Source organism: Centroberyx affinis, unplaced genomic scaffold, assembly GCF_046629955.1.
Source record: "Centroberyx affinis isolate AG114_WGS23_722 - 3 ecotype Tasmania unplaced genomic scaffold, CSIRO-AGI_Caff_v1 ptg000829l_1, whole genome shotgun sequence".
In the NCBI taxonomy this organism is placed as follows: domain Eukaryota; kingdom Metazoa; phylum Chordata; class Actinopteri; order Beryciformes; family Berycidae; genus Centroberyx; species Centroberyx affinis.
Window position 1 is genome coordinate 57392 of NW_027279428.1, and position 20104 is coordinate 77495.

At 41.6% G+C, this 20104-nt stretch overlaps 1 protein-coding gene across 1 annotated transcript; it reads left to right on the forward strand.

Moving 5' to 3' along the window:
- Nucleotides 1-1596: 1596 nt before the first annotated feature.
- On the forward strand, nucleotides 1597-16227 carry LOC139645201 (monoacylglycerol lipase ABHD2). Its single transcript, XM_071520851.1, has 12 exons — nucleotides 1597-1726; nucleotides 3011-3094; nucleotides 3630-3671; nucleotides 4797-5012; nucleotides 8501-8676; nucleotides 9193-9360; nucleotides 10032-10215; nucleotides 11496-11588; nucleotides 12162-12263; nucleotides 12562-12631; nucleotides 12768-12852; nucleotides 16003-16227. Exons 4-12 carry the CDS (start codon nucleotides 4804-4806, stop codon nucleotides 16209-16211), a joined length of 1296 nt encoding a protein of 431 aa, XP_071376952.1. The 5' UTR covers nucleotides 1597-1726; nucleotides 3011-3094; nucleotides 3630-3671; nucleotides 4797-4803; the 3' UTR covers nucleotides 16212-16227.
- The last annotated feature ends 3877 nt before the right edge of the window (nucleotides 16228-20104 follow it).

The window sequence follows — 20104 nt, forward strand, 5'->3', positions numbered from 1 at the left end:
TTCAAGGCAGTAAAACCTTCATATGTCAGATATAGGCTACAGCAGTGGTTGCCAAAGTGGGGTCCGGGGACCACCAGGGGCCCTAGAGAGGGTTACACAGGGTCCCTAGGAATAGATGAGGAATGCATTAACTCGGGTGGGTGGGTGGGTGGGTGGAGGGGGGAATGTCCGATTTTGTTGAAATTTGGAGGGATGATGTATTTTGGCACTGTTATAATATACTGATAATTAAATGTCAATCTTCCAAATTTTGATGGGCCATAACTGCTGCACCACTGGTCCAGTTTTGATGAAGTGGAGACAGATGCTGCATGTTGTTTATCGATTGGTGCAAAGTGTGCCTGCTTCATCAGAGGATGTGGATGATATTTATGGTCAGAGGTGTCACTGTCTACATTGTCGCCTCACCATCTACACAGACAGACATTTTATTCTCAAGCCATATATCTGACAACAAAAGTCGTCTCAGATGGGATCGAATATTACTCAGGCATATACAGTATATACATACATATTTAGCCTATAAACATATGGTTTAAAATTGCAAATAGCTCAAATTTTGAATCACATTTATAAGTTATATAAGAATACATATAATGGATTAAAAATAATTAGAGAAATGTAATATTTTTAAAAAGCTGCTCTCCCTGAGCTCTTTCTGTCCAGGGAGGTCGGGCTGTATAAGCTGTAGGCATTTCATTTTTCAAATCAGTTTTACATGATTGTTCTGCTGGCACAGGGATATTGTAAGTGCACCAAGGCCATAATTTAAGATGATTCTACTGTTACAGGCATTGTAATTCACTCTGGATAACAGTGTCAGCTAAATAGGCCTACCCAAAATGTTAATGTCAATAATGGGTGGTGCTGCTTCCCAAGGCTAACACGGAATAGTTTCTCACCCTTTAGCAAGTGTCAAAGATGTAAATACACAGTATCACATACCTTTTATCCTTTTATTTCATGGGAAGATAACAAGCTCTAGCCCTATGTGAACTTTGGGCTGCCCCTGCCCTCTAGTGTTGTGTCTGTCCTGCAGTGGAACAAGTGTAAACTAATTTAAATACAATCCTGTGTCAATAGTTTCTAATAAACTAATCAATCACTCCTAAAAAGGATGAGGTAAAAAAGAAAAAATAAGCAGCTGTCATATCCCTGTGCTGTGGGAACCTATCTATAGATTGATTGAAACTAGGTTATGTAACGTTAACGACTTTACATTGAGCTCACGTTCCTGCACGTTCAGGAATGTTCTCGTTGGTTCTAAGTTCTACCTATCTATTTAACGATGTAGAGGGAATACTATAAATATCTACTGCAATAAATTAAATGGTTGTTGGTTATGTTGCGTATATTGGCGAAAATGTATATGACTTGCTGTATTATTGTTGTAGACTTTAAGATATTGCAATAGTTCCCCAGTGATGGCCAATCACTGTTGAGATGAGCCGAGAAGGGGCGTGTAAATTGATGGGAAACCGAACCCTCCGTCACAGACGCTTTCAACCAATGAGAGTGCCGCTATGCAAATGATAGATTCCTATAGGAAGTGGAATCCGAGATGTCAGCTGCTCCAGCTAGCTAGCTTCGGGTCCATAAATCTGAGGACGCCCTACACATCAGCAATGGTTTAGAGACACAGAACAATACACATGGAATGGCACGAACACAAATAATGCCAGGTCACTTTTAGCAAGAAGAGGCCTGATATCTTTTATCAGCCGAGGTAAGGATGCTGCTATATTTCTATACATTGGTATCGGTTCCCCCTGATCAACTGGACCGCGCTTGATGATGCTGCCTCATTAGCTTGCTAGTTAACAGCAGAATGTGGCCAGTTGTAGCCCCGATTCTCCGATGTCGATCTCTGTCTCCTACACAAAACTAAAGTGAGGAAGAAAACGGGACGGACCGCGGCTCAGATAGCGGTACAGCTTCTTGTATGTGTGTTGTATCAGCGTCACTGCGCAAAAATAATAAGTTGGTTAGCAAACTCGTCCAAAAAAGCAACATTGTTTTCATTTGCTAGACTAGTAGAAGGAAGATGCGCGGGGACGGTTGGCCTTCTGCGAGAGGCAAACATGACAGATGCAAAGATTAACGCCCGTAGTCCACTGATATGCCTTTAGGAAACTGGCTATCACTTCCTAGGCTTGGTTTCTGGCTCACTTAGCTAACAAATATATGCCCTTCTGGCTGACTAACAGGCTCGTGAGTCGTGACAAAGAAGAAAGAGCTAACAGTAGCTGCCTTCTGGATGCTAAATTGGATCGCAGCAATTTAATAACTGACGGTCTGGGTTTAAGTAGCGTCATGATGAAATCATTTTCTCTTGGCATTAGACCCAACTGTCACATACATAAATATTTGACTACAGTAGATGAGTCTTGTATTATGATTGTTGGACAGGGGGCGGTATCTGTCTCTACACTGTAGGTATCAGCAGAGCTATTATAAACTGGATTTGTAGAATAACACGGTATACAGTTTGCCGTTATTAGGACAGCCGTGTTCCGTTTGTCAGTGTTTTGTTAGGCAGTGGACCGCTGAACATGTGGTCAGATAAACTGAGCTGCTATCTCTGCTATAGCTGACATCTCTTGGGTGGTTTTGGTGTAGATTAGAAGCACCAGTACAGTCAGGAGAACAGTTGTGATCTAAATTATTTGCTTGACCAGCTTGTGGGTCAACTGGCACTAATACAACTGGTGCTTATCAGGCAGTTTGATGACTGGTTTGCGAGGACACTGAACTCTGTGTGTGTGTAAATACGATTTAAAGCATTTTAATAACATCATACTGGTGGATATAAAGCTAGTGGATATGGTTAACTAGGTTTATGACAAGATACTGGAATAAGAAGACACTGAATAAGCAGTTTGAGGGCACTGGTGTGAAGACAAGGCTTGGAATACTCACTGTAAGGACAATGTTTGGGAAAATAATTAATGAATTCATATTGTAAAGTGTCAAAGCATTTTCTTTTGTTTTTTGTTTTTCTGCTCTCCAGGTTGGACCAAATCACTGTGACTTCACCTCTTCACATTCTCAGACTTTTGAAGTCATTAATTGGAGACTAACTTAAAAATACATTGTAAGTAAAATTATGTTGGTTTTTTTCAGCTGTGTATTTCTATTATTGGACAATGTCCCCTTCTGTATTGGTGTGTGTATCAGTGGTATCAACAGTTATTTACATAGATTGCTATTTTGTGCTTGGTCATAACAACAACTGAAACAGATGCATCTACCTTTTATTTGTGAAAAACTGTACCTCAACTTCCTCTTTCAATGGCAACATGAGGTACTTTGGTCTCTCTGTACTCTTTACAGTTCCTCTTTGTTCTGTTATCTCACAGTTTAGATGCCTTTGCTTTCCTTTTTGGAAAAAAACTCACTAAACACATCAAGATTTTCATCGCATTGTGTTAGAAGTGGCATTATTCAATACAGAATCACTGTGTGTCCTTAAGCCAAGCAATATCTGCTCCTCCGCCAGATATAGTTAGGCTTTCTACTGGCAAGGCATACTTAAGCTATAACTTAATTGAGATAGGCCTAAGTGTATTAATTAATTGAGTTTGCTTTATCTAACTGATATCCTCTCACTCCCCTCTATTTTCCCACAGCTCTGTATCCACAGCGCCGTGGGCACCAAGAACAAAATTCAGGTCAGTCAGGCGTCAGACACTTCACTCACACTATTCCTGGGCGCTATCGAACATAATCATGGGTCACAGTAGAAAATCATTTTCTACAAGTCATGTCTGGTCTGTATTTAGCAGTATCTAAATAATGAAAGTAAGTAAAATATCTATTGTTGTGAAAATGCAACCTTAACTGTGAATTTTTGCTTGGTTGCACATTTTCCTTCTGTTTTACTTTAAGTTGTATCTCATTTTGCTGTAACATTAAAGGTTTTTTTCCCCACTTTCCATAAATGGATTTCAATACCCATATTTTTGCAAAGGCTCCGCCGAATCCAGATGTAGGAATTTTAATTTATGATTATTATCACTATCCACTATCCACTGGATATTTTTTTTAGATACTCTTCTAGACATATAGAACAAGAAACGTGACCCTTAGAATGAACTGGACCACAATGTTCCTGTACCTCGACTCGCCCCAAACACACACACACACACACACATACACACACACACACACACACACACACACACACACACACACACACACACACACACACACACCCCACCCATCATCACCACTTCAGATCAGCGGTACACGGCTTTAACAAGCCAAAGGAGATAAGAAGAATACATATGAAGTATAATATATGAAAGATAAATATGAAGAGAAATAGGAAATATGATCTCTGAAAAAAACTCAAAAAATGGCTATCCTCTACATGGAGACAGTCACCCAAAATGCAAATTAAGGGTTTGTGCTTTTTGTTTGTGTGTAAGTTCTAAACTGATTGTAGGAGTGGATGATATGGTTGAAATCAATATCATGGTAATCATAAGGATTTGTTTCTATATCAATATATCTATATCATGATATGGCTCACATATGTAAAATCACATGTTAATTAAATTAATGTTCATCCCATTTAACCAAATGGTAATGTTAGGTGTGATGTCATAAACAATAATATTGAATTACCGGCCAGCCCTAACTGATTATCTTTAGATGAGATTTGTAAATATGATCTGTAAATTTGATACTTTGGTTCTCAAAAATGTCTGATTTCACGTCACTTGACTGTCAGAAGGGAAATCTCTGAAAAAACCTGTGCTAAAAATCTCCACTCTCTGTTTTCCTTTTTTCAGAACAATCATGAATGCCCACGAGTCCGACGTGCACACCATCGCTCCAGAGCTGCCGGCCATGTTTGACGGCATGAAGCTGGCAGCGGTCGCCACGGTGCTCTACATCATCGTCCGCTGCCTGAACCTCAAGAGCCCCACCGCGCCCCCGGACCTGGCCTACCAGGACACGGCCCTCAACCGCTTCCTGCTGAAGTCCTGTCCTCAGCTGACCAAAGAGTGAGTCGCGTAGGGGGGGGATACTCATCCTTGTGTCTGTCACTCGAGGGGTTACCATGGAAATACCAGTGTAGCGCTGCTGCCTGTCCATCTGGGCTTGCAGTTTGTCTGGCGATGCTCCCATCCGTCGTCAGTATTCCTGACTGTACCACATGTCTACACCAGACATGGCTGGCTTTCTTGTCAGCCCTAGTATGAATTAAACACTAGGTTGTATTTTGGGGGTTATCCCAAAGGTGGCCTGCATTTGTCATACTTGCATTATGAATACAGACTTGTTCGTTTGCAGAGCCATTTACAAAGTTCCTAGTCACTCCCTTCAGGGCACCGCTGATGTCTAGTGTAATTTGAATCTTCCATATGAGCTAATAATAACTGATGCAAACCAGTGGTTGTTTGCATAAGGTAGTGGGAGGCAAATCTTCCCCTAGAAAACAAGGAGAGCAGAAATGTACTGAGATTCTGTGTGTTTTGGGAAAATGGTAAAACTACTGCGACAGCCCTTTTTTAAAGAGTGTAAAAAAGCAAACCTTCCCTGGTTGAGTGTCACGGTCGATATCCTCTGGTCTGCCTGAGGAACCTTTAGCCCAGTAGGGGGGGGAGACTCTCTTCAAGCCTTCGTCACGAGTGTCTGCTTATGTAAGCCATTGTCACTGAGTCCTTTGCCTTTCAACTACAATGTGAGTGTCAGTCAGTGAATCGTAAGCCTAGGTTGATGACTATATTCATATCTGGCTTGTAATTATGTCCTGCTGTACGGCCATATTTTACATTTTATTTTTTAAGTCCTAGCCTGTTATTTGATTGTATTCACTGAAGCCATTGCACCCACTGATATTGTTGGCGTGTATCTAATGGTCTATGTCACTGTGTGTTGTCGAGAAGTCAAGTTTTGTAACACATAATGACACCCTGTGGTGTTGCATAACAAGAGTTTCCAGGCCCGTCGCTCCTATGACCGCTAAGAGATCAATCACAGAGCGGGAAGCACAGGAGGGGGGGGGTCAGCCGTATCAAGCAACTGCATTCTTGTTGGACAGTGTTTGGGAACGTGCAGTTTCTCAAATAAAGCGGAACAATAACAAGGGTTCAAATTCTCTGACTGGCTGGTATACAGTACCTGATAAGAATTGCGGAACAAAGATTTTTTTCTTGAACTGGCCCAATACTTAGTGGTAGCTTGTTGATCTCAAGTTCATTTATTTTTTTCCCCCTTCAGATTATTTTTTGGGGCATTTTTGCCTTTTAATAGATAGTTTGAAAGTAGAGGGAGACAGGACAGACTGGGAGAGAGAGAGGGATGACATGCCATAAAGGTACCGGGCCAGATTCGAACCAAGGAGTTGTGTTTACATTGCAATGTTTTGTCTGTAATTTGACAGACAAAACATTTTAAATCATTATAAAATAATTACTTATAAATATTAGCATTGTTATTTAGTCTTACTATCATCTTAAACTAAAAATAAGTGTAGTCCAACAGTTATTTTGATGATAGTGAAGAAGATCATTTTAATTTAATATTTTCTCTAGCAGTGGTGGCGATTTCCTTGCTGTGGTGACGCACCACTGCTAAATGAAATACAGAGGAAACACTGAATTGTATGAACCTTAACTGAGCCACTAAGATGCCCCCGATCTCAAATTCTTGAGCATATTGGAATCCAATCCATTTAGTCTTTTATCTTTTTAATCTTTATCGCTGGTGATGTGTTCAGGAAACATCACCCCAATAAAAACATGAAGATAAACATGGGTCAGGGCAGGAGCAGTTAGCGGATTGTGACAATAGTTTGGGGGTTTTTCAGGAGAAAAGGCCTGCAACCTTACATAAGGCCTTTGATCTGTACTTCAGACCACTGAGTGTTTGTATCTTTGTACTTGATCATCCAAACCACACTGGCCTCCGTTTCCTTTTTCTGTTTTCTGATAATTGCCAAGGATAACAGCACACACACAGAAACCTGTTCAGTGTGAGACCTGTTTGTCCAAACAGTATCTCATTATAGCTGTATGAAGGTGATGTTCACCACCCTTAAGGGATTTTGAACTTAGTTTTCACTGTAATTCAGTTACACAAAATTAAGACCTGTTCTAATAATCTAAAGGTTAAAAACAAGCTTAATTTAGATCAACAAAAATTAAATCAACAGGGCAAACAGCATTTCATGTCTTAACTGGTCTGTTTCTCCAATTGATGAACTCGATTATTATCCTGGTAGGTGCTTATCCTCTTGTCCACATGACAACAGTGAGGTCATCTTCATCCCCCACTCACAGATTAAGCCTACACAGAAACACTGAGACCCTTCTGGAAAGGCGTGGCTGAGCCTCTCCTACCCTTGCAGTGAATGCTAGAGTTGATTACGCTATCACCAAATGGAAGCTGCCTGAAATATTAGTGATTTTGATTGACAGATTGCAGAGAAACCCTTACGTAAGGAGTGCATCGGCCAGGTGCCGCGATTGTTCCAGTGGCAGTTAGGGAAGATGGAACAGGAGGATGAAGGGGTTGTGTAACTGTTGATGTAACTGTACACTTTGCTCTCTGGAGATATTTACTGCGTGTGCATCTTTGTGCATGTATATGTATCCATGCATGCACGTTGTGTCCGCCCTTCAGTTCACAGTCACACTGATCTTGGTTATCTCGGCACACGGGCTCCAAGCTGGCCCACTGTTCACTTTAGTGCGGGCGAGTCCAAGAGGAGGGATTCTTGGAGATAACATTACGTAATCGAGGAGACTGAAACAAAGATGCTCAAATATTTGCTAATGTGTCATTCGCAAACATTGTGTTCACGCTTTGTTTATAATCCTGAAGGCTTACAAAAAGGGCAACAATGGCGTCTGTCTCCATATCTCGTGTTGTCAACCCTGATCATAACATTGCAATCACTCAACCAACCTGATAGTATAGCTACATTAAATGCAGTAGCTAGAACCTCCCAGAGCTTTCCTGTGAATTTGTTCACAGGCTTCTTGTTCTCAACATAGAAGGGAGATGGTGATTCATGGTAATGTACAACAGAAGACACAACATTGCAAACAAGGAATATTACGTAATCCAAATAGTTAACTCCTACAGAGGCAGTGGGTGTCACTGGGATGCAGTGCACAGGCAAACATTATCATTCCTAAAATGTTGGAATCTTTTTAGCTTGTCAGCCACTGAAAAAGTCAAAATAACATAGCATTTTAAAGTACTGACATTACATAGCTACTGTCTGTTGGGTGAACAGAGCAATGTGTCAAAAGCTCTGACAGGAATGTGACTGGAAATGCAAACTATGCAGCAGAATGTTCACATTTGTGTCATAAAACAGTCATGCAAATGTAACCGCACAGAACGTTGGTGTTACTTTGCATGAATGTAATATTACTTTTGGGCATTAGCCTCATGCTCCTATCCAGTGTGACGTACAATGCATGCAACAGTAGAATAAGCTCATATTTCATATTATATATTTTTGTTTTCTGTCTTGCAGGTACATTCCCCCCCTGCTGTGGGGTAAGAGCGGTCACCTCCAGACGGCCCTGTATGGGAAACTCGGTCGGGTCAGTTCACCTCATCCCTGTGGAATCAGGAAGTACTTACCCATGCAGGACGGGGCCACTGCCACCTTTGACCTCTTTGAGCCGCTGGCAGACCATCGAACTGGAGGTGATGCACTTGATTGAGATCTACTTTTTCCTTACTGGATTTCTTACTGTGGTGTTGAAAAATACCTGTTAGACGATGCCTGGTTGGCTTTTTTTTTTTGGTGCTGTGCCAAGCTGGAAAGCACATACTGGTCTCTTACAGAGGAAAACAAACTGATGACCAAAATGATCATGTCCATACCTGTTTAGCTTTGTTTGTTTTTTCATGTCACCTGTGAACTATGAACTTAGTCACCTCAATGCTGATCTCTTAGGACTTGCTTAGGACTCACATGACATCATTTGTTTCCCAAAAAAGTGGTGTTACTATTTCCATCCTGTTTTGCTAAGTAAATATTTGACAGACAAAGCACATAATCCTTTATTTTGGTTGGCAGTACTTCCTGCCTCACGCAGGCTTTTTTGCCTATTAAATCGGGATCCGGCAATTAGGAGTGTGTCACTCTCTTCATCTTGTCTGCGTTTACATATTTCTCATTTGCATATATCTCTCCGATCCATCTGTCTGTTTCAACAGATGACATCACCATGGTGATATGCCCTGGTATTGGTAACCATAGCGAGAAGCATTACATCCGAACCTTTGTGGATTACTCGCAGAAGGAGGGTTACCGCTGCGCTGTGCTGAACCACCTGGGAGCTCTTCCCAATATCGAGCTTACCTCCCCACGCATGTTCACTTATGGTGAGACCAAAGTCAGAGACTCAAGAAGCTGAATAAGACTTGAGTTTTACTTCCTAGAGAGACTTGAACTTCCCTGTGTTTGACCTGAGACAAACTTGTAGTCAGGAAGAGTCAGTGGCTATCTAGGAATAATAACACTGTTTTGTAATGAAAAAAGGATTTTTTGATGAGTAATGCTGCATCATAATTTTTTGTTCATTTGTTTAGTGCTGTTGAAGCTTAACAAGCTCTGGCCAAAAGTAATTCTCATAGCAATGAGCATAGCTTAAATCTCCATCAGATAGCAGGAACATTGGTTCAAATTCATTTTGAAAAAATGATATCATTTGGTTACCCAACTACATTTTTATCAGATCTGGTTTAGCCCTAAGTAATTTAATATTATTGTAGGGACTAGCCTTCATTTAGACACATCTCAGTATATCATCTAGTCAAGGTAACAAGGAACTAGAAGGAACTAGGAGGAACTAGAAGGAACTAGAGAAACTAGAAGGAACTAGCTCAGACTTGCACAAAGTGGCTTAAAAGATGGTCTGATTGAGACACATGTGAGCAAATCTGATATCCTGAGCTAAAGGCACCTTTGGCAGTAACCGCTGAGTAGGAGAAAGCACTCCCTCCTATAGAGGTGTTACGTATTGATCGGTGTCTGTGAACCGCTTTCCTCGCAGGCTGCACATGGGAGTTTGCCTCCATGGTCGGATACATTAAGAGGGCGTTTCCCCAGACCCAGCTGATCGTGGTGGGCTTCAGTCTGGGTGGCAACATCGTGTGCAAGTTCCTGGGAGAGAACAGGACCAACCAGGAGAGAGTGCTGTGCTGCGTCAGCGTCTGCCAGGGCTACAGCGCTCTCAGGTGGATTGTCATCCTCTGCCCTCTCAAACACACCGCACTGTACTATAAAGGCCGCTGTGGGACTCTGGCACTTCCAATACACACATTCCACTACTGAAATAAAGCTCAACTTACTGCTCAACTACTTAGATATATAATATAATCACATGTTGGGGCCTGTTCCCACCAAGAACCTCTTTTAGCTTGCAGCACTTCAGCTATAAGGCTTCAGCTATATTCTTTACTGTTTTTAACTCAGTTGAAGTGCAGCATTCTTTTGCTAAAGTTGGAATATTGAAGCATCGCCTTTTTTATTACAAACTCCAAGAAAAAAAGGTCAGTGTAAAGACAGGTGGCAGCCTCACACTGTTGGCTACTGGTCTGCACTGGTTTGCCCACTTCCTGCCTCTCAACATGAGAAGTCATTTGTCCACATTTTGCTCTTACTTTCCAGGCTGGATGTTTTTTTTTTATTTGGTTCTGGCTCTGTATTTCATATTCTGCCCTTGCCTTAATCCCTTCCATTTGATTAGAGGGGGATAAAAGTGGAGCCTGCATTGATAGTGTTGACAACTGCCTGTCCAGAAACATGTCACACTGTCCACTTTGTATACATAGAGCTATAGAAGGCACGGTTACGGTCAAACCAATGTACTGGGACATGGAACAACTAGCTGTGGTGGGCATTAGAGAGGACTGTGTATCCTGTGTGTATGTTGGACTGAGCCACACCTTCTGAGTTTGAGAGGCAGCCAGCGTTTCTTCTTGGCAGCGCCCGCGCTCGGTCTGTCCAGAGCCGACAGGCATGGTCTGTTGAAGTTTGGATGTAAGCAGTGTGAGTGGGGTGTGGTGTGGAGACTGGCCTTTTTGTGAAATGGGATTACATTTCTTTTTCCCTCAATCAATTCTCCTTTCATATGTGCGTCAAAACCTAAGCCAGCTCTTTTGTCAGTCTTTCTTAAGATCTGCGGCTGACACTCCTTCCTAGTAACAAGTGGAGTCTAAGATTGTTTTTGGTCCGTTTATAATCGTACTTTAAATCATAAAGCTGCAAAAAATGCCTCAGTAATTGTCAGTTATCTACTTAATGTCTATAATCTACTGCGTGTTGCTTCAACCTGTCTCTATCAGTGAGCTGCATTACAATGCCTGACACTAGGTCTAGACCCCACCAGCGTGACTCTTTGTCCTGTGGATTACACAGGGCATTCAGTGTGTTGTTTGGAATGCAAACAGGCTGCACACAGCTGACTTCCTGTGTGTGTGTGCGTGTGTTTGTGTGTGTGTCTCTTTACTCTCAGGGCCCAGGAAACCTTCCTACAGTGGGACCAGTGCAGACGCTTCTACAACTTTCTCATGGCTGACAACATGAAGAAAATTATCCTCTCACACAGGTATCAGTCCCACTCCTATATATGCAACACAAATCGTTCCCCTATAATTTCTCATTACCATAGAGGTCTATCCACATATTGTTTATTTTTAGATGGTTATATGCCGGTGTTTGCAAGACAGTACTCTCATTTCACATTAACATAACAGGCAAAGAGGTTTGTCATAAGATAACTATATCCTGAACTTCTACTTAAAAACTACTAGGGCTTAGCCTAACTTTGATACTGCAAAGATGTTTTCAGTGCATCTTGATCATGATCATTTTGAGATTGCACTGGACTGTAGAGGGAGAGCACATTCTTTTGGTATGGGTTGGATCTAATAGTTAATGGTTGAATAATTGACTGCACATGGAGAAGTCATTGGTTTCAACATGTTTTATCAATTATGTGTGTAGAATTAAATGAGAAATAGAATTTTAAGTCAAGTAAAAATAGAAGCAATTCCTTAAAAATTGAAAAGAGTTGGCTTAAAGTTTTTGTAATGTTTGTAAAGAAAAGAAATACTCAAGTGAACTACAGTAATGCAAATAATTCCAACCTCTGTTTTCTTTCACTTTGTGCATGTTACAGGGGCAGTCTGTTCGCGGGCAGCTCAGCTAAAATAATAGACGCAGATCTTAGTCGGCTGTACACAGCGACCTCCCTCATGCAGATAGACGACAACATCATGAGGTATGTAGTGGAGTCACAAACACAGATATATGGTGAGATTGTCTACACTATCAGTGTTTTTCTGTTGCGGACACGGTGGAGTGCAGATAGATGTTTTTGAATCTCCTCATCTGTAATTTTCACCATAGTCATCAACAATACCTGTCCCTTAGTTGCTGTTGAGATGTTCTTATTAAGCGGGTTTGTAGCTCTGAGAAGGGATTACTAGCATGCAGGCAGACTCTCCTGGTGCTTCTTCTCCGGTCTCTAAAGCACAGCCGTTTGTCTAATGACTAATGACTTCTTTGGGTTTCAACAGGAAATTCCACGGCCACAGCTCTCTCAAAGAGTACTACGAGAAGGAGAGTTGTGTACATTATATCCACAATGTAAGAACTGCCTCTGTATAAACTGTTCTCTATATACAAATCCCTTTTTTACATTTTGGTATGACTGAATGGACTGTCTAATGTCTGTATGCACATTTAACTGATTTGTGGATTTTAATACAACTTTATTTTCTAGGTAAACGTGCCACTGCTGCTAGTGAACTCCGCAGATGATCCTCTGGTTCATGACTCACTGCTCACCATCCCTCGCACGTTAGCAGGTAACTAACAGCATCTATCGTCATGACAACAGCAGCGGTATTAAACCCCAGTGTTTCTCACCAGACTGTGTCAAAACATGTGCTTCTAAAAATAAAAGCCCAACAAGCTATTTTAGTCGTTTGGTATTTTACCGCCTAAACAAACTTAAACCACAATTTTGTCGACCTAATGAGCCTTCCATAGCCATATACTCTATAACATGAACTATGAATTTCTCATCTTTCATTTGATCCTGCTCACATTTCAGTTAAGTGAACACAGAGATCGCATGATGTCTTGGAAGCAACCATTTTGCCTATTTAAGTGGCTTTTTTTGGATATTCTCACTGGAAAAAATGTTGGAAATAAAAAAAATTTGAACCGGGCGATACTTCCATAACCTAACCATTTCACCTTAATATTTTCACATCATTTATAAACACACGTTGTAGCCCCACAAAGAGCAGCTCTATAAGTATTTAAGGCATTCGGCTGAGACTTGATGGACACGGGCAAATATTGGTCCTAGTGTGAAACCAGCTGAAAAGCCGCCAGCTCAGCACTGCTCTCTACTTGAGCTTGTCAGATAGTGGAAGTGTTTTCAGCCTGATCCTGACACATAGCTGCTTCTCGATACGAACCCTTCCTCTATTGACTCGTGCTATTTGAACATTACAGCCATTCACTGCAGGCCTATCCTCTGTGACTGACTGCTGTAGATGTAACACCATGTCTGTAATCTAGAAAGACCTCCTGATGACTTGGCTCCGCACCCTGTACCCTGTATGGGATGAGGTGTGGCACAGAGGCAAGTGTGTTTGGAATGTGTTGCAGCAACTGTAAAACACACACATCCACACACACACGCAGTCTTGCTGAGTGTGCCTCTGTCTAAAGGTGAGTTTAACTTCCCTCCCAAGTTCCCAACCTCAAAAATGTCCTACTGGACCAGAATGTCCAGGGAGTTCACTCCTCCATTACACAAACAGAAGAGGAGTCAGTGTATTTTGGGAAAACGATGACATCAAGTTTTGTCTGTAGTTCCCAGGTCCTTCTTGACTGTCCTCAGATTACATGGTGATTACCGAGCTTTCTTTCTCCTCAGCCTGCTATATTTAAACTTACTGGCCACTTTTACTATTTTGGAAAAGGGAAAATCCCTCATGTATCCATGAAGTAATGGTGTGTGTGTGTGTGTGTGTGTGTGTGTCTGTGTGTGGGTGGGTGGATGATAGGGCTGGACTGGACTCTAGCCTGAAAGTGTCTCTAGTGGCAGTGAGTCAGTTCAGCTGGTGGCCTGTGTAACACTGACTGAAAAGAGGATCAGCCGGCCCGTCTGTCCCCTCTGCCCTAAAAGTGATACAGTGACTCAGACACACTAACACACCTACCAGGAAATAGACCTCATGTGTTTTAGTGCTCTAATTAGCTTAGTTGTGAATGTTTGACAAGAAGAGCTTACAGCTGTCTCTCAAGTTATTTAAGTCGGAGTGAGAGTTATTTTAGTACAGGACTTTGTTAAATACTGTATATTCAAAAGCCAAAAATGTACATGTTTATCTTTTGTCCTACAATTTATTCATAATGCTTAAACAGTTAGTAGATTAATTGCTGGCTGATGTATAAGTCGACAACAGATGTAGTCGGATTAAAGTAAATTTAAACCACACAGTTGTTGGACCAAAACATAAAATTTACATGGCTCATCAACTTAAATAAGAATAGGCAAGTCTGATATTTTATATTTCTAAAATTCTTTGAAAAAAATAAATAAATAAATAAAGTCATTACATCACACATGGGATTTTACAGGGGTTGCATATTTTGGTATAAACAATAAAAGATTTGTCTATTTTTAGAATTTCTCGGTTGCTGATTACTAGTTGATTACTAGAGTAATCAGCAGCGAAATTTGTCTAATTTACCATCCCTCATTTATATTACCATTCCCAAAGCGCCCCATGCAGTCTGCACCAAAGATTGAATGTTGTTTTTAAATATGAGCCATTCTCCAGAACATTCCCCTCCCGCCCGGCGCTGGTGGCTCAGGGTCTGGACAGGCACTCAGTCATTCCAGGTCAGCTCAGCAGCTGTCATGAATAGTGTATAGTACCGAAAGCCCTGTGGGATCTTAATCACTAGCCACCCGCATCAGGGTCTCCCACTAACCCAGTTAAGAGCAGGAGAATAGAGAGATCCAGGCCAATCCTTTTCAGGATGCCACTCTGTCTGGTCAGCCACAGCTGCAGCGCTGTGCGCATAGGTTCATATCGCAATCAGAAACAGATTAATGATTCGTCTGCGATGTGGAGATGACCTACTTTTTAAGGAGTTTCAGGGCTGATTTATTCTGTGAATGAAGTATAATGGCTGTGAATGGATTCATGGATATTTCACCTAATGGCAAATGAGGCAGAATAAACTGTTTTGATCTGTACTTGATGCCTTAAGTAAGTTAGAGTATGTGTTTCATCAAAAAATCATGGAATAGCAGCATAGTCACTGGGATCAGTATTGTAGTTATTCCACAGTTCAGCAGATATAGATGTTATTATGGCTTTTCATATGACAAATAATAAATGCATGTAAATAGTAAATGTCAGAGCAACTTGTTTCTCCAAATTTCAATATGTATGTAATTTTGAAAAACTCCCCCCTGACAAAAAAACTCCTGTATATCCTTGGAGAAAAAAGTGAGCGTGCCGCTCCAGCTGCCGTTTATATATCCTGTGAAAACTTGAGACAGAAGAGACAGATGATAACTATTTTGTTCGAATAATTGAAATTTTCTATTGTTCAATTCTTTTTATTGTCATTATTGCTACTTTTATGGATTGTCACTGTTTTGCTTTGGCAAGAGATACTCAAGTATTTAATGCCAATGAAGCTCATTTGAATTTGAAAGTGGTGAGACCGATCCCCCACTATCACAGTGAACACATACCGCTCGTACCTCTGACATACCTGGCAGAAGTTGAGGCATGCTGTTATCTGTAATGTCCACACAAACACACCCTTCAGTATCTGCACCAGGCATAAAATAATTCCTGCCCAGCCCATATTTGGACATGTGGTCCATGTTGGCTCTCAGATACCGATGAGTGTGCACTGTCCCGGGCAGCACAGAAACTGAACAACCCGCGCTGTGTGTCCTCTGTGTGTCCCTGTAGAGAAGAAGCAGAACGTGGTCTTCGCCCTGACGCTGCACGGCGGCCACCTGGGCTTCTTCGAGGGGGCGGTGCTCTTCCCCCAGCCGCTCACCTGGATGGACAAAGTGATCGTGGGCTACGCCAACGCCATGTGCCAGTGGGAGAAACAGAAACCACCGTGCCAAAGCGGCCACCTGAGCGAGAGCTCCTGCGCAGAGGAAAAAGCTTAAACCTCTGACCTCTCTCTCGCCTCTCTCACATCCCCCCCCCCCGACCCGACCCGACCCGACTGTCCCACCGTCCCACCACTGTCCCAGCACTGAGGAGGACACCTGAACCAAACCTTGAACTGCTGTCTCTCCTCTGCCTTCTCCTCTAGTGCTGCTCACTGCTACTGCCCCCCCCCCCCCCCTCCCCCCGTCACACCGTACCCATGCCTTCACCACCGTTCCCCCTTTCTAACCACCATCACCTTACAAGTATGTGAAGGAACAAAAAAACAACTAACTGCCTTTGTGCTCTTTTCTATCGTGAGGGATGTGAATGCAGAGCAGGAACAGTTTGTTTCCCTACATACACACGACAACGACGAGGATGAGGATGATGATGATGATGATGATGCCTGGCTACGGAGGCACTGACCAAATCCCAAAAAAGAGATGAGGCAAGTCGGCATCGTAGCCTAAAAAAAGAAAGAAAGAAAGGGAGCACCTTTTTAGAGTAGTACCAGTGAAACCAAGAGCACAGAAGAAGCCTCCCAGTACATTAAAGGACTGTGCTGCAGTCGGTGCCCATTTACTGTACCTGTGTGGAGCTCACTGCTTATCACCGCCAAGGCCATAGCCTAGTCTGCTGTCTTAACCAACACAGCGTCTTTGTACTATGTATGTAACTCACAGATACTGTGTGTGAGAGTGTGTGTGCGTGCGTGCGTGCGTGTGTGTGCGTGTGTGTGCGTGTGTGTGCGTGCGTGTGTGTGCGTGTGTGCGTGTGTGTAGACCAAGAGTTAAAAGACCCGTGACTGAGCATGTGATCTTTTGTGTTTGGTTGGTGTGATCTAACTTCTCTGTTCATGGTCTGTCGGCCCTAAATGTTATTTTGGGTGAACTGTTGCTCTGTTGTTTTGTAGAAAATTTAATAATTAAGTATTATTATTATTATGGTGGGATTTTTCACATTATTTTCCCCCTCCTCCAACCCCCCGTATGTTGAGAGAACCCATGTTTGACACTTGAAAATAGCGTCATGTCACTGAGAAAAGCAGAGTTCATTGCTAACCGACCTGACCAGGGATCAGCCTCAAATGGGATCCATGCACATTCCTACTGTCGCATTCTATCACTTTGATTCAGTGCACTTTACACCCCGTATGCCACAATTTTCTTTCCTTTTTTTTTTTTTTTTTTTTTTTTAAATCTCGTTAGCCCAAGTGTAGGTATGGAGATTATTGATGGTGTTGTGGTTTAGTTCTCTTTGTGACCGATAAGGGAAACGAGAGGAAGAACCGGGAGGGAGAGAGGTCGGTAACGTGAAGTTAGACGACTCAGATGATCCCCGTGTTCGTCTGTGTCCTCTGAGCCCACCTACTCTTTCATCTGCCTTTGATCGGCTCCAGGTCTAAGCCAAGACTCGCAGCTGACATGATATCGCTCTCCTACAGCACACAGACACGGCCCACTGCCAATGCACAGACAGTCCGGGTGTCCATCCAGGCGGCTAATATATAAACCTTGGAAACACCACTTTGGTTACAATCATCTCAATACATTTTTCTGGCAGATAATCCTGTGGTGTGGGATGTTGAAGCAGTGCGGTTCACAAAAAATGTGCGCAATTTGTGCAATTTCCTTTTTTTTTTTTTTTTGATCTGAGCTGTGAGGTGTGATGAGTAGGAGGGCTAAGGACACCAGTGCTAAACCAAACGTTTATTTCTGTGGATTGTTTGTAGAATACTGGTCAAAATTGCTATTGTACAACCAGGTGGAGAACACTGCATGCGTAAATGAAGAGTCAAATTTTAATGCAAGGGAATGTTTTTTTTTCTTTCAAAGTGTGTATGTGTACCATTGGAAACTTTGTCCTGTTATCTTGACTAGGCTGAGGATTACAGCAGCACGTACCAGAGTGCTGGGGCACAGCAGCTTGGATTGGACAAATGCAATGAATTGCTGAAGTTTATCACAAAGTTTAAATAATGTGGACCTGTGGACTTTTCAAAACCTTTTCAAACCCCACCCATCTGGTACTCTAATTAGGATAAAACTATTTCTAAGAACTAGAAGGCACTCGGAGAATGCAAACCTCTGCCAACGCTGAGCAATTCTCGAACTTGCTCTTACACCAAATAACATCATTCTTATCACTTAATTTTAAGTTAAATTGTTTTCCTGTAAAAACACCCTCATGATTCAGAATCAAGTCCCTATCTCTGTTAGTTTCAGAGTTAAAGGGGAAAAAAAATTCTTTCTTATGATAGAAATCCCACATCCAGACCCCCACCAAAATCAAATCAGTTGCTCCTTGGCTTAATGCCAATGTGGCCACCAAATTTAATGGAAATCCGTTCAGAGGTTTTTTGTGATATCCTGCTTACAGACAGACAGACAAACAAACTAACAGGTGAAATCATAGCCTCCTTGGCAGAGGTAAATATGTGCAAATGCTGTTGAACCCAGGTGTGCTTATCACTAATGTTGACTTGGCTTTGAGATACCACTCCCTGTCCCTTTGCTTCTCAAGACTGTCATCCTGCATTTTTCTAACCCTAACTCAACGTTGCCATCTGGAGTCAGGGAGAGCTAACTACAACTGCCTAATTCCCAGCCAGTCCTTCATGGCAGACTTCCCTTTTACTGACCTGCAGTGAGATTAGATGGTAAAGGAATACCTCACTCTGTCCACAGTTCACATTTCATCTAAAGTCAGTAGACAGTGTCATGTGGTTGGGATTTCTCCTGGCCAGTAGAATCAGATGAATATTGAAACACCAGCACAAGCCCAGTTCTGCTGTAACGCCACAACAGCCGATCGTCTTCTTTCTTATGAATTTTGCCTACCCCCAACTTTGCACAAAAATGCAGATTTGGATGTATTACTACAATTTTTTTTTCTAGATAATTATTTTTTTGTGTATTTTTTTTTTTTGTACTTTGTATTGTTATTGTGACTTCTTGTGTTGTTATCATTTTCTTGTGCAAATGCATCGGAGCGTGAGTGTTAATGAATGAACATAGGTATATACTGTGTCATATCACCACCTCTGGTTGACAAAACCAAAACATGTCTTCACTTTAAAATAGAAAAACTAAAGAAATGTATAAAGATATATATTCAAATATATGAGGGACCAGGGATGAAAGATAAAGGCAATAACCTACAGGGAGGGATTCTCTTACCATTTCAGTGCAAATGTGAGAGAGGGAATAAATTGTGTCAAAGTATTTCAGAACAAAGGATCTCATATGCATTCAGTTCATTGTTTTGTTTTGTTTTGTTTTTTAATATGGAGAGTAGGATCAGAGATGTTATTTTCCTGTTGATATGAAACTGTATTCTTCTGTACTCATCCTAACTCCAGTGCTTCACACCTGTTTTTTTTTCAAGATTATGGGCTCATGTTTAATTGTTGGTAGATTTAAAAAGATTGAAATGTCAAGGCATTCAGGATTGGGATAAACATTGGTCAATATTGTGTTCTACTAAATGTAGTTTGGATTTCCATCTGAAATCTTCTCAACCCGAGCGAATGGACGGGAGTGCGGCGTAACAAACCACGATCTGTTTGACACATGAACCTAAACATCATACAGCTTTAATCTTGTGTTTACAAACCATTTTGATGCTTAAAGACGGTTACAGGATGTGGTGTGAAGTGAAGTTAGACCTGGCACACGGATACAGTCACGCAACATCATGAACTCTGATAATGAACTCTGGGTGTTTTTGTTAAAAGAAACCAATGGTGTGTGATCTAATAATTTGAGGAAATATGGTTATTGTGTTCCAAAATAAATTATTTTCTCAAAAGAAAAAATGGTGTTTCATTATCACTGTACTTATGAAGTTTTATTTCTTTTTTTTACTGTCTTGTTGAGCACAAATATCAAAGGAGGACATGTTCTTG